We start from the raw sequence: 14883 nt of genomic DNA on the forward strand, positions 1-14883 counted from the left end.
TATGAATGGTGAGATAAGTTATTCCAAATATGTCAAACAAACAAAATATCTAAATTTTAACTCAGGATTATTCTTTTTATTCCAAAAATATTTATTCTTAATCTCACACCAAACAAGCCCGTATTTACTATTACAAGATTTTAGTAGAACTTGTTTAAATTAGTTACTTTGCAAGTTGCAACCAAATTCTTATCCTAATTAATTTTTTAATCTAGAATTGGTCGGAACAGATCACGCAGACCATTTAAGAAAGTAAGGTTGGAAAGAGCGTAAATAAAATTTTGAATTCTTATAATTTGAAGATAAACTTTTTTTAAAAAAAAATAAAATTTGAAAATTTGGAAAAGAAATATGACATAAAATTTGATCTGTCACTAATAAAGTAAAAATTCAAATAATCAACTGATAACTAGTTAAATTACTAAGATTTATGGAAGAGAAGTTCATTTCATCAAAAGTTTGAAATGCTTGATAGCTTGAGCACTAAAAATAAATATCATGAGCGTGATTAAGTTATTTAAGAAATAAAATATTGTAAGTTTAGAATGTTTATTATAATATTTACCGAAACAAAAAATGTACATGACTAAAAAAAAAAGGACCATAAATGTAAAAAGTTGATATACCAAATTATTATAATCTATGAACTTCATTAACATTAATTACTTTATGACGAATGAGTCGTTCATAAACACATTGCAAATTAAATCTCCGCTAACTTTATTCTTTCTCAACCCGATTTATTTAGATCCATATATATATATTTTCTATCAAACATAATTTATCCGATTTATTCTTATGCTCTAATTTGGTCTTATACAATTACGGGGCACCTAGGTGAAGCTGATTTTTTTTTTTAATTTGATGTTCGATATTTATATCAGAGTTTGATTAATCTGAATTCATGTTAGATAGAGCTCTATCTGGAGGATAGCTTTTCATATTCATAACTCGAACCTAAAATTTCTGATTAAAAAAGAAACAATCCTTATTCACTATCTCAAATCCGTTTTATAGTAAAATTTGATAATGAACCTCTTTGGACACAAAAAAGTCACATATATAACTATAGGCTCTATCGACTTGACTAGAATATGATGGATTAAAAAAAAAAGATGAATCCCCACCCACATACATAATTCATTATTTTATAGCATAAATGAAGAGAAAAAGTCTATATACACAGGCGTGGGTATAGGTGCCGGTGGTGGTGGGGTTCCACTCCCCGGCGCTTCGATCGCTTTTCATCTATTTTAAGATGGTGTTTTTTTTTTCCACTACATATTCCATAAATTTATGGAATAATCAAAATTTTTGAATTGGAATATTTTGCAAATTGACGGAACATTTATGAAGAATAATAGAGATCAAATAAATATTTTAATTTGAGAAATATGTCAAATCAATAAGATAATGACCTTCGAATTAAGGACGAATATATTTGTATTCGTATTTGTCAATAAAATATTTATATTATTTCTTCATACTTTTTTGTGGGTATAATTTATTTTCTGTCACTTCATTTGTCGCAAACAATAATATATAATTTAATGGAGACATATGAATAATAACTAATATCACACGTATGATAATAATTCCCTTTTGTCTAACATTAATTGTTGTGTTTCATTTATTGAATGAAAAACTATATAAAACTAGGCCAACATTAGTCATATATATATGCATCTTTTTTGCATTTGTAGTGTTGCTTGTCTTAAAAGATTTACTTCCTTTTAGAGCCTCAAATTTTCAAGAATTTGTAGTGGGAAGACATACTTGAATGCCAAGACAAGTATTAATCATTGCAATTTTTACCCCCTACCTTATAAAACACACATATTTTTTGGTCAATTTGGAAAAAGCTTAATGTAAAGAGAAGATTTCAAAAATATTACTATAAAATTAAAACATTACAAGGAAACTTTCATGTTACTTTTGCATGATGGGTGCATAAGTTAGAAAACCAAAGAAGATAATAAGAAATAATTAAAGGATATCTTATTCTAAAAAGAAAAAAAAGCTAACTAGAGAACTATTGGATAATTTAAAAAATACTCCACATCTGTTTGTTTACAACTAATAAAATCTAGGTCCCTCAAGGAACAATCCAATTGTCAAATTCAACAATTTAAAATGAAAGATCATGAACTTAGAACCATAATTGAGTTTTTTTGGTTTTAAAAATATCAATCATGTAAAAGTAGAAAGGAAAAGAAATTAGTACAATCTATTTGTCCTTGGGGCCTTGCACATGGTCTTGGCCAACCAAGAGCAACCCAGCTATCTGATTTGTATTATCATGAAATAAACAAATTGGACCAGCAAAATAATCAGAGTAATAGTTTATGTACTCACTAGTACATTATTAAAATCATAATGTCAAAATGGATTGTCGTGGAGTGGACGTACCACTTTATTCTTAATTAAATGTCTCAAATTTGAACTTTAGAAATTAAAAGAAATCACTTTTGATAGGAAATTTTTCAATCTTTAAATAGAAATTTTTATTGTGAATTCGAGTTAGTTGAGCATAAGATGAATATACTAGCCAAAACCAAAAATTAATAATTCATAATTAACCTTTGCGAAAGGTGAAAAATATTTAAGAAAATAATTGTCCTTTTGAGTCGAGGGTCTATCGAAAATAATCTCACTCGACCTCTTAAAGTATAAATAAGGTATATATGTGTATATACGTTCATTTATAGAATCATACCAGCTATGTTATTATTGTTTTCGTACGATTGTCCCTTTACCTTTTGGATATCTATTTTATTAAACACATTAAAATGGGAATTTTTGAAAGTATAGTGAGCGGCGCCATAAAAAAATATTTAAGGAAAAACTTATAAAAATTCTTGAAAGATTTAAAGAAAAAGTAACATGTTTTTATTTATTGATTATATATTTATATGAAGATTAGGTAAAAAGTGTTGTCATTTGAATGGAACTAGGAAAAGTAATTGAAATTTCAAACAAATTAATGAATTATCATCTTGAAAGAAAACCACTATGCACATGTTCTTGCTGGGTGAAAGTGACCTTACATTTTAAATTTTTCACCAAAAAACAAATAATCAACTACTTACTTCACAATGTCAAATTAATCAAATTATTTATACAATCTTCCGTATACGTTTCGCTTTTAAATAATCCACTACAATATGATAATGCAACTTTCCCTATATTCAGCTTAGAAAATTACTCTTCCAGTTCAGATGACAACAACAATAACATATTCGGTGTAATTTCATAGATGAGGATTTGAAGAGGATAGAATGTATACAGCCTTATCTATCTCGTGAAAGCAAAAAGATTATTTTCGAAAGACCTCTATCTCAAAGAATTTCAGTAAGTTATAGTGATTCTCTAAATTCTAAAATACAAAGACACACCTATTTTAATGATTTGTCCTTTATCTCTTTTCAAGCATATCTAGTCATATACCAACTCTAAAATCTCAATCAAATGAGAAGCTTATATAAAACAGGATTAAACAAATATAAACGTGATTACCTGATTTTTTAAATACTTGGATGATCCCTCATTGGCTTGTATAATAATATAAATTATAATATAATAACATGAATATTTTAAGTACTTTTTTTTGGTTAAGTAAGTGATACATCGTATTTTGTTGACAAATGATACACAAGAATTCAAGCTAGATTTCTTTTTTGGGATATTAAAAATAGAGTTGGAAATATCATGAAGGTTTCCTAATTGCTAGGAGGGGAAAAAGGGGTTAGAAATTTGTTGAAACGTCAATTGCTAACTCAATTTAATATGTATATTTTTATTAATAATATTTGAGTGATAATACAAGTTAGATACGGCCCCATAATTAAGATTGTGAGACAAAAAAAAAATCACAATCATGTATTATATTTATACATATATGCATATCAAGTTGATTCATTCAAACATCTTCGGCAACTTAACTAATTTTTGTTTGATTAATAAATAAATAAAGCAACACATCTAATCTATATATAATTATTCAATTTATTTCTCCTTTAAAGAATTCCAATCCAATTTTAAATTACTTTGGAGTTGAATCCATTGAATTTGTAGTAGTCAAATGAATCAAGGAAGATTTATTATACATATACACTCACACTCAATGAATACAATATGTGTGTTTGTGTATGTATACAATGAATATATATGCAGGCATGTAGTGGTCAAGTCGGTATTTTCACTAAGGGATTTAAATCATAAAGAAGTAAAACACATGAAAAAGCTAAATGGATTAAACATCTACAATATATTCCGACAAAGGGAATTCAGATGACCCCCTTACACGATGCATGGTTCTTTCAATAAAGAACTCGACTGAGATACAAAGAAGAAAAATGACACGTACTACGGGATCGGATGTTTATGGCATGAAACGAAGAAATTTTTCACTTTTTTTATAATCGTGGTGTCTAGGCCAACTTTTGCGCACCTTGACTAATTCCACGGAATACCTGCTACCTCTCACCAGCAACAGGTACAAGATATCTCAGCAACAGGTATAAGATATCTCTGTCTACCAAGGCTAGAACATATGGAAGAATCATTTTATGTTCTTTCAATTATATAAGGGAAGAATAGTACTAAACAAACTTGGGAGATAAAAGGAAACAAAAAAAAGGATCAAAACAAATTTTAGTATTATATGAAGGAAATTAAATCACTTTCTACACAGAAAAAAATAATGAACCATACATTAGTTCTTTAAGACACAAGTGATAGAATCCAGTTGCCAACTCTTTAAATAATCATATTGGAAGCAACTAGTATTAATTCTATACATGTTGCTTGGCCCATGAAAACTAATAACAATGGATAGAGACTAATCAGCCCAAAGAAACAATCCCATTAAGTCTTCTCATAGGAAAAAAGAGGCACATCCTGCAAACAATACAAAGGAAAACAAAAAACATACTCTGCATATTACAACTTAACAAGAAAAGGAAAAAGAATTAAGGCAATATGTAAAGATTTTGCTTCCAAATTTTAAGTTTTCCACCTTATCCATAGTGCAATTACAATGTAGTTGATAATGGCAGAAGAGAAATCTGTATTAGGACGGTATCAGCCTAATGTTATAACGATTGTAGTCCAAACGAATTCAGCTGCATTAGATGATTAAGTTTTTTTTATCTTCACTGTTTCTACAGTGCGGGTTGAATAAGACAACAAAATATAATAACGCGTTACATGTGCTTACATGTTGAAGTGCAGTTCTATTTCTTGATGTATCATCCATGAACTCTAATCCAATGCAAAAGTGCTTCAGTATAACTCCCAACTGGTTCTTCTCTTGGTCTCATCAGCTCCTATATTAAAAAAAATAATCGATTTACAAGTTAGTATTTCTTATAAATAAAAAACTACAAGCAAGGGTGTATCTTACACTCGAAAGTTGCCCAACGAGATGGAGGCACAATAGTGCGATCTTGGTTACCCTCTGGGGCATAGAGCAAACTGAAGAGATCTTGTGTATCTTCTTTGTGCTTCACGGATGGAGCACTCATGAGACCATTTTTTGGAGGTAAATTAAGAAATTCATCCATTGTGTCCAAAGAAACCTGGTAAAATGAAATGCTATTCTGAGCCATGCTTAACAATGAAATTACGCGTCCAGGCAAAAAAAATGTAGTCTATATTTGGCTATACGACTAGCCAAACAGCATAGGACATAATAAAGAGCTTGTTGTGAACAATACGACAGTTAGAAGTATTCAGAGGCATAGTAGAAACATGTGAACATAGTACAATATGTGCATTACCCCACGAGATCTTGTCGTTGTAGGAACTTGTGGAGGTTGTATACTAAAAACATCCTCCTCCAAGGAATATTTTCTTGCTTTTCTTGGAACATCAGCTTTTCCTCCGAAATCACTTGTTTCACCAATCATATCAGATTGTCCTGGTTGAGGATTATATTTTGAAGCCCATTTTTTATCCTGATACCTGGAGTCGCAATAAAATTTATGCAAAGGGAACACTATTATATAGCTTGTGAATGCATAAAATAAGTTTTTCTTGCAGAATTACTTGGTTCGGATAAATTTCCCAATGTCACTTCTATCTACACTTGCTGATAGATCTGCCTCCCAATAATTGTTCGACTTCTCATTACCTACACCTGCACAACAAAACATGTAACAGAATATCAAAGGCAAAATACAATCTTCAGGGCACATGAATACCTAGAGGTTTTCGTTACATGTGAGCTTGTGTGGTGTGCACAGAAGAGCGAGAGAGATAGAGATAGAGAGTTACATTGCATAAAAGAAATCTGCTCCGGAAGCCATGTGTCCAAAGTTGTCGACCTTACCTATCACAAGCAAGAAGCATGACAGATAGCTATTAGCAATGAAGATCTTTAATTTCATTCAGAAAGTTCTCCGTAAAAAGTTATATGATACATCGAAGAAGAACTGAAGTCAACAACATATATATAAAGTATGTACCTTGGAGATATGTACCCCAAGACTCCTATGATGTCCTGAACATTGCAGACAGATGAATATCCCAAGGTTGATGCTCGCCCACCTCGGGGCCCTGATGTATAAAAGCATCATAAATTATTAAATCGCGATTAGACTAACAAGTTGAATGAAAGGAACATGCATTAGCATAGGAACACCGTGAAAAACTTGTATAGATACAGAACTATCCGTACAAAATATACAATCAATACACGCGAACATGGTGGAAAGTGCATTTCTAGCTCATTTCATAACCTATTACAACTCCAGATTATCACGATATACAATTAATAGCTACAATCTAGTCGCAGAAAACGCACCTTCCCCGACAATCTGCACATTCCCTATTTTCTGGAAGCTTAAGAAGGCCCTCCAATATCTGCAAGCAGTGAATAACACACACTAAGCTAGAACATCACACATAGACTGCAGAAAAAACCAATACCGCCAATGTCAGACTTTTTGTCATTTTTTAACAACACATAAAATCGCAGACACCTGGTGCTTAGCAATCTGGTGCCAAGACAATTTAAATTTTTTGGGGCCCACCATTGGCTGAGATGAGTCCTGCTCTGTACCATGCTAAACTAGGTTTTAGGCTAACTCACTCACATGGGAACAAGGATTGCCCAAGCCTACAGAGTTCACCAATCTCATTAATCATCGCTAATGTGAGATTCTTTAACAACTATTGACAAAGAATTCGATTAATAAAAATACTAAAATACCAAATCTAATACCTCGATAAGGTGAAATAAAATTGGGCAATAATTTATTCTACTTCTTCTCCTTATGAATTGTATATATGATGGCAAATTAAAAAAATTCAAACTAATCAACACACAAAGCTACAAATAAACAGGGCTGATGATTAACCTTATACTTTCAACTCGAAACATGAACTCATCAAAATTGCAACATAATATAAAACTCATAAAATTTAAATCTCGATGATCTGCAATTCCAGAGGATAATCATTACCTTAGCATGTTTGGCATTAAGTTCCTTAGAAACGGAAGCCTTGTCGTTCATAGCTTCTGATTAATTTGTTTTTTTTTTTTAAAAAAAGAACAACAAGGCCTAAAAGCAACAAAAAAAGAGAGAGAGAAAAAAAATTTAATCTCCCTCTCTAGAAGATGTGGTGTAATGTAATATCTATTTTTTTTTCTTTTTCTGAATGAAAGCCTTTTTTTTTCAGATCACACATTCAAAGAAAACAGTTTTTTTTTGCATCCCCATAAAAACGCGCTTGTTTTTCTAACGGCAACTCTAATTTTAACCCATAAACACCAAGCACGTATTACAAATTTTGTTTACGTCAAATAATATTTTAATATATAGTGCTCATCTATTTCATATTATAGCTACCTGATTTGTACGTTACTTTTATATAGTTATACTTTACTTTTGAAAATATATTTGTTTTAGAATTAACTTTCATATTACCTTTTACCATATGACTCCTTAATTTTTTAAAAATATTTCTCTTATAGTATATTTTAAGATTACTTATAATTTATGAAGTCTTGAGTTTTTCTGAGTTTTTGCATTAATTGGTATTGCCTCTACTGAGACATGGAAGCACTTGGAAGGCGATTCGTTCGATTAAATGGAGTTTATGGACTAATTAAGCCACTATCTATTAGTGAATTTGTTCATGTTTTATGCATTATAAGTAACGCTAAAATATCAATATAGTTTTATTAAATCTAATACAGATAGAAGAGGAAAACATTTTAAGTTAATAGTTAGTAGGTTTCTAACAAAGTTATGCAAAAGTTATAAGTTACTATATTGATAATTTCTTTTTAATAAACTTTCAAAAATTGAATATTCATATAAATATAAAATAATGAGAAATAAGAGAGATAAAAAGAAATGCAAAATTATCTTTACAGCCTTCATCATTGGAAAAGCGAAAGAGAAAAACGAAATCAATGCATAATTTTATGAGATTTCTATCATACTTATTCCACAAAACATATTACCATTCAATAAACTCTTGTCTTTATTCTTCAGATCAAATTAAAACATGAACACAATAAGCATCAGTAAAATAACACAACAAGTGGTAGCTAATAAACTCTTTTTCCCATAAGAAGTTGCTAAATATGCAACTTCGCCTAGTAGTGTTTGTTGTAGGGATAATGCACAAGTATCTCCTCAATCTATGTTCGAAATCTCAGAGACACACTTATACTATATAAATGTCCGATTATCCCCTGAACTTATTTTATTAATAATTTTTACCCCTTTTCTGCCTACGTGACACTATCTTGTGGGTTCAATGCTGATTGATTTTTTTTTCAAACTAGTGTCACGTAGGCCGAAAAGGGATAGAAAGTTACTTATAAAATAAGTCTAGTGGGATTATAGGACCTTAATACAGTATAAGTGTGTCTCTGGGGTTTCGAGCATAGGTTGTGATACTTGTGCCTTTTCCGTTTGTTGTACTTGATTGATTATGTACAAAATTTCGAAGAATTTCCTCTTAAATCTCTCTCAAGAGTGTACACCAGAACGATTTTGGCTATTACATTCTCACTGCAATGAAGTATTATCACTATTATGATCACACTATATCATGTTACTGTGTCTTAATATTTTATAATTACTTGGTATTGAAATGTTAACGATTTTATGCGGTGTTCTTCGCACAACTTTCTGTAAATTAACTGATTCTCCCACTACTTAAATGTAATGAAACATTAATTTTGATTTATCAGTTAGATGATGTTGTTGGATTTTTTTTTTCTAATTACTCTTTGTTATTTCTTTATCTAGTTCTTTTAAAACAAAGTTACTTCTAGAAACATAATTTATTAATTATCAATTTTTTTTTTTATATTTAAACTAGTAACGAGACATGAAAGCATCAGAAGACAATTCAAAGTGCACTTGTCAAGTCATACACTCTACTAGTTTTGTTTCGAGTAGATTTTAAAATTTTGTCTTCTAATTTTCTTCAAGTCCATAAAAGAAATTGGCTCCTCTTTATTACATCTTTACTCTATTTCATGAAATACATGTATCTTAGATGTTAAACACTTGTCATATTTAAAATTTATAAATTTTGACTAAATTAATTTAACAATTTTTTAATTAATAATAATTAAATAACGAGTTAGGAAAAAGACTCACCAATATTGATAAGAAATTCTTTTATCTTCCAAAAATTTTACCTCCATATTAATATATATTTTATTTTCATAATATATATTTTACATCCCTCATAAATATCTTTGTCCTAATCTAGTTTCAAGAATTTTCCCTTTTTATCTTTTATTAAACAAAATAAACTAAAAATAAAAAATGTAACGATTAAATACATGCATCTGACTACTATTTTAACTCCATTCGCAGGGGCATTTCTGTAATATTTGAAGGGTAAGAAAAGGTGTGGTGTGGTAGCTCTATAAATAGGCATGGAAAACCCTCATTACTCACTCACTCTTGTTCCTCCTCATCAAGATGGTTAAAGGAGATTCAGAATATTTATTTTCTTCAAAAGCCGATTCTGAAAAATCAGAATCATCAACTCTTCAGGTAATTTTTTTTTAATTTTCTCCGAAGATTAGTTTTTGAATTTTGGCTTTGTTTATAATTTAATTTAGTGATGTTCATTTTCTTAAGGCGAAAGATGATGATGATGAAGAAAAGGAAGAAAAAGAAGAAGAAGAAGATGATGACGACGATATGTGGATTACATTTCACCCTACAGCAGAAAACGATGGTGATTGTTGCTTGATTGGATATCATGAGAAGCAACCTTTGAAGGTTTTATTCGCCCGAGGGGGGACTTCTCACAATTTCATTAATGAAACCCTAGCAGATAAGCTAGGTTGTGAGTCATGCCCAATCAAGACTAGAAATGTTATCTTGGGTTTTGAAAGAATGGTGACTTCAAGAGTATGCCAAAATTTTCAATTCTCAGTGCAAGACAACTTATTTACCTTGAAGCTATATCTTGTCCCATTGTCCTCAGATTATGAGATTGTATTCGGAAATCAGTGGATATGAACTCTGGAGAATTTTATCTTTCAACATAGTTTTGTAATTTTATTACTTTAAAGGTAAAAATGACTTTGAGTTTCAATGAATCAGTTAATGATGAAGATGAAGATGAAGACAACAAGCGCAGAGAGTCCGTTGAGTTTTACTAAATGTTTTTCCTAAAGGGGTTTTTAGGGTTGATTTATTTGTAAAACCTCCTTTCATGTTTCGATAGGATAATAGTAGTGTGGGATTAAGCTATTAAGCCCACAAGTTTATGTTTCTTGCAATTTTCATGTAGAGGAACTACTTGTAGTCATCCTTAATTAATTGTTGTCCGTTACAATTTATGAAGTCTATTGAGTTTTCTTTGTTCTTGCATTAATTTTTTGTTTGGGACAAAAAATTTGACCAACTAACTTGGTTGATGACATATAATAGTAAATCTCATTATATTTTAAGTAGACACTTGTAGAAATATAAGGTACAACATCAGTAGTGGCGCAGAGTTCAAAATTCGATGAAAAATAAGACACTTCATTAATTGATACAGAAAATATATTTAACAAGACACTATTTTGGCATGAAACGAAACGAGTAACAATTTTGAAATAATTTTGAGGTATTTTTGTAATTTCTCTTAAAAGTTAAGGGTGGTTGGGTAAGTTCATTAATTTCTTGAACCCAAATTACCCTCAAAAGTGAAATCGCTACTTTTTAAAAGTAGAAACACTTCTAAAAAAATCAACATCTAATTATTACTTTTCAGTTCACTCTGCCCAAGAAATAACTGATCATATGTTTTATTGATATGGTGTCACATGAAAAGTGTTGGTGACCCAAATTAATTATTCTCTCTTCATTAAACAATTTTTTTTTCTCTTTCTTTCTTTTTTTTTACTTCTTTATCTTTGACTTTTCTTTTTCAAATTAATATTACAAATTTCTCTACTTTCATACTTATATGATTTTATGAAATTTTTTTCAAATGTCAATAGTATAGCATTTAAGAGAGCTCATTAGCAACACTTTCAATATTTAATAAAAATGTCAAAATTTTATTTTGTTATGTATCTTATTTATGTTTTTATTATTTATTTTTATTTAAAGAATACAATTTTTTCTATAAGAGGAATTTAGGTGAGAGAATTATTTTACAAAGGAACAAATGCATAAAAGTCTTATAAGTTATAATTTACCAAAATACATCAATTTCCATCTCTTTCTTCTTCTTTCACTATGTTATATAAAAATACGTCTGTCACCATTGTTTTTAAAAAATTCGATATCCGATTTTCTTAATTTTTTTGTTTCCAAACACTTTTATTGACCAAAATAAATATCCTCTAATTATTGTTATGAAAATCACGGAATCAAAAAATTCAATATCCTATGTTCACTAATTATTGTTATGAAACTTTGTGATAATACGTCATAGTTTTATCAATTTAATTTAATTTTTTTTAATTTAGAAATTTGAACACCTATAATATTATTTGTTATTCGACATACTTTTCTCACAATGTTTTTGTTTATTTTTCAGAATTTGTATCCTTGCTTAAATCTCATATTCATTTCAATATGTATACCATTTATATTTGTATTCATTCTAGTTTCATGTTGTATTTTGTATAGTGAAACTTGTATTTCTTTATTAGTTTGTATTCATTCCAATATTTTTTTCATTGTGTATTTATTTTTCTCTGTAGAATCTTATTTCCTTTTCTAACTCGTATTTATTCCAATATATATTTTATTTGTATTTATTTTCGTTCTAGTTTTTTATATTATATTTTGTATAATGATGTATCAAAAATAATATGACGAAAAAGTGAGAGTGAAATATAAAATTGAAAAAGAGTACGAGGATATTTGTCGCAATCATTCTTAAATAAAATTCAAATGTTAATAGCATACATACTAGTTTGAATATGAATTGAGAAATGATACAAAAATTTGAAGAAAAAACTATAAAAACAAAATAAACTAATAAAAACTTGTTCTTGTTATAAATAAAATACAGTACTAGCTGACATATTTTAGGATGAATACAAATTAGAGACAAAAACAATATTCGTAAACTATGCAACATAATTTTTTTAATAAATACAAATATTGATAGTATACATAGTGCTTTTAATACAAATTGAAAAGGAATACCAATTTCTCAAAAAGAACTATAAATACAAAACAAATTAATAGAAAATTGTTCTTTCTCAACTTGATCTTAAACAATTTTTTTGAAATCTTCTACACCCATTTTTTCTTTTTTATTAATAGTGTATTACCCTACTGATATTACTATCTAGAACTTGAATGCGGGTAGAAACTTAGATCTTCTATCTTAAGTCATTTTAGTCACAAACTATATTTTTGAATAATCCTTGAGTAATGCATAAATCAAAGAGGCAAAATTCCCAAAAATTGATGATTGTATGTGATACTTCTTATAGTCCTCTTTGAATCGGACATTGGATTGTAATTTTTGTGTTCCCCTTTATTTGAAATCTTAATTGAAAATAAGGAGATTGAAAAACACACAAAAATCTAAATAATTTCAAACGAAAACATAAAACAATAAAATAAAGATGAATATAAGTGGAATTGTTGAGAATCCAATTTTTGAAACAAAAAAAAGGGGGAAAATGATGAGGAATCTGAAAAATGGGGAAAACTTGGGAAATTTGAAAAATAAGGAAGAATGGAAAAGATAAATTTTAGAGAGAGATAAAAAAATTATTCTTTTTTAAATTTGGTAAGGAGTTAATTGAGAGAGAGAGACATGCAATTCATTTTATTTTTTCACAAAAAATTGTACTAAAATGTGAGGAAAACTAGGATGTGATTTAGGATACATTATTATTTTTTTTAAAATAATGACACTTTTGATATTTTTGCAAATATTTTTAAAATAGGGAGCTTTTCACTAAATATGTTTGTTTTTTTGACTAATTTGCTAATTTTTTCTAATTTTATTCATGGAAAATATGAAAATATAAAATCCACAAAGAAAATATTCATTCTATAAATGTAATATATACAGTATTATTTGAGTTATGCTCTCTCACAAATACAAGTTAATTGAATGTGTTATATATGCATGATCAAGTTATAACCGGATAATACAATTAGTTATGGTACATGTCAATCTTTGATCAATTAATCTTCACGTATTAAAAATTATTAGACTGTATTTATTGATAATATCACGTTTTAAATTTTCTAGTGATATTAATTAAACAACTGATATGAAAGAGAGTAAATACATTTCCTTTCGTAATTATGAACGAATGATATTGCAATACGAATGGTTAAAGCTTAAGCGAATAGTCTATAGGTCACGAGTTTGAATCTAGGTTATGTCCCAATTTTAGGTCTTTTTGAAAAAATTAGACTATTTGAAACTTTTAGGATTTTTTACCAGACATAGCTTTTGCAGAGCATCTTTTATCAGTTCATGCATAGTCCTAAAGCATCTCACATGAAAGCTGCAATGAGGGTTGTAAGATATGTCAAGTAGGCATCAGAATTGGGTATACTTATGACAACCAATACAACTGATAAGTTAATTGCATACTGTGATGCAGATTGAGCTGCATGTCCAAACAACAGAAAATCAATTACCGGTTATATGATTACATATGGAGGTTCTTTGATCTCATGGAAGTCAAAGAAACAGGATATGATTTCAAGAAGTTCAGCTCAATTTGAGTATAGGAGTTTGGCCTCAACTGTTGCAGAAATTGTATGGTTGGTTGGTCTCTTTTAAGGAGTTAGGGGTACAATTAAAACTGTCAGTGCATATATATAGTGACAGTAAGTCTGCTATACAAATTGCTGTCAATTCGATCTTTCATGAACGAACTAAACATATAGATATTGATTGTCATTTTACAAAGGAAAAGGTTCAGCTAGGGATGGTTCGACCCTTGTATCTAAAGACAACAGAACAGCCTGCAGATTTATTCACCGAAGGACTTACACATCTACAACAAACATATTTGCTTACCAAGTTAGGAATGAAAAATGTGTTTCATACTCCTAGCTCGAAGGAGGATGTTGAGGAACAAGTTAGATGTTGAGGAACAAATTTAATATGCAACTGTTAGTTAGTTAGAAGATAAATTACAGTAAATTAACAGATTATGAGTCATCAATGAGTTAGTTAGGATTGTAAGTATTAGATTCACTATTTCTCTATTGTATAAATACAATAGCGCGTATCAGATTTTTATAATTCATTTTTCAATACAATCTTCTCTTTCATAAATCATAACACATGTGTGAATATGGTGGAATATTGTAACTAATACTACCTCTATAAATAGACATCGAAAACCCTATTAGTCACTCTTCTTTTTTTTTCTTCATATCCTCACATTCAATTCTCTAAAGTATGATATAT

General features: G+C 29.2%; 2 protein-coding genes across 2 annotated transcripts; one reads left to right on the plus strand and one right to left on the minus strand.

The window, feature by feature from the left end:
- Positions 1-4636: 4636 nt before the first annotated feature.
- On the minus strand, positions 4637-7643 carry LOC107013978 (probable ADP-ribosylation factor GTPase-activating protein AGD15). The gene is made up of 9 exons (XM_015213853.2): positions 7467-7643; positions 6806-6864; positions 6468-6558; positions 6277-6331; positions 6049-6139; positions 5781-5964; positions 5405-5579; positions 5219-5327; positions 4637-4899 (listed from the first exon to the last, which is right to left on the minus strand). Coding segments are annotated over exons 1-8 (708 nt in total). The 5' UTR covers positions 7518-7643; the 3' UTR covers positions 4637-4899; positions 5219-5325.
- A 2313-nt stretch (positions 7644-9956) lies between these two features.
- Positions 9957-10631, plus strand: LOC114076463. Its single transcript, XM_027915507.1, has 2 exons — positions 9957-10031; positions 10119-10631. Exons 1-2 carry the CDS (start codon positions 9957-9959, stop codon positions 10503-10505), a joined length of 462 nt encoding a protein of 153 aa, XP_027771308.1. The 3' UTR covers positions 10506-10631.
- The last annotated feature ends 4252 nt before the right edge of the window (positions 10632-14883 follow it).

This window comes from Solanum pennellii, chromosome 3, assembly GCF_001406875.1.
Source record: "Solanum pennellii chromosome 3, SPENNV200".
Classification (NCBI taxonomy): Eukaryota; Viridiplantae; Streptophyta; class Magnoliopsida; order Solanales; family Solanaceae; genus Solanum; species Solanum pennellii.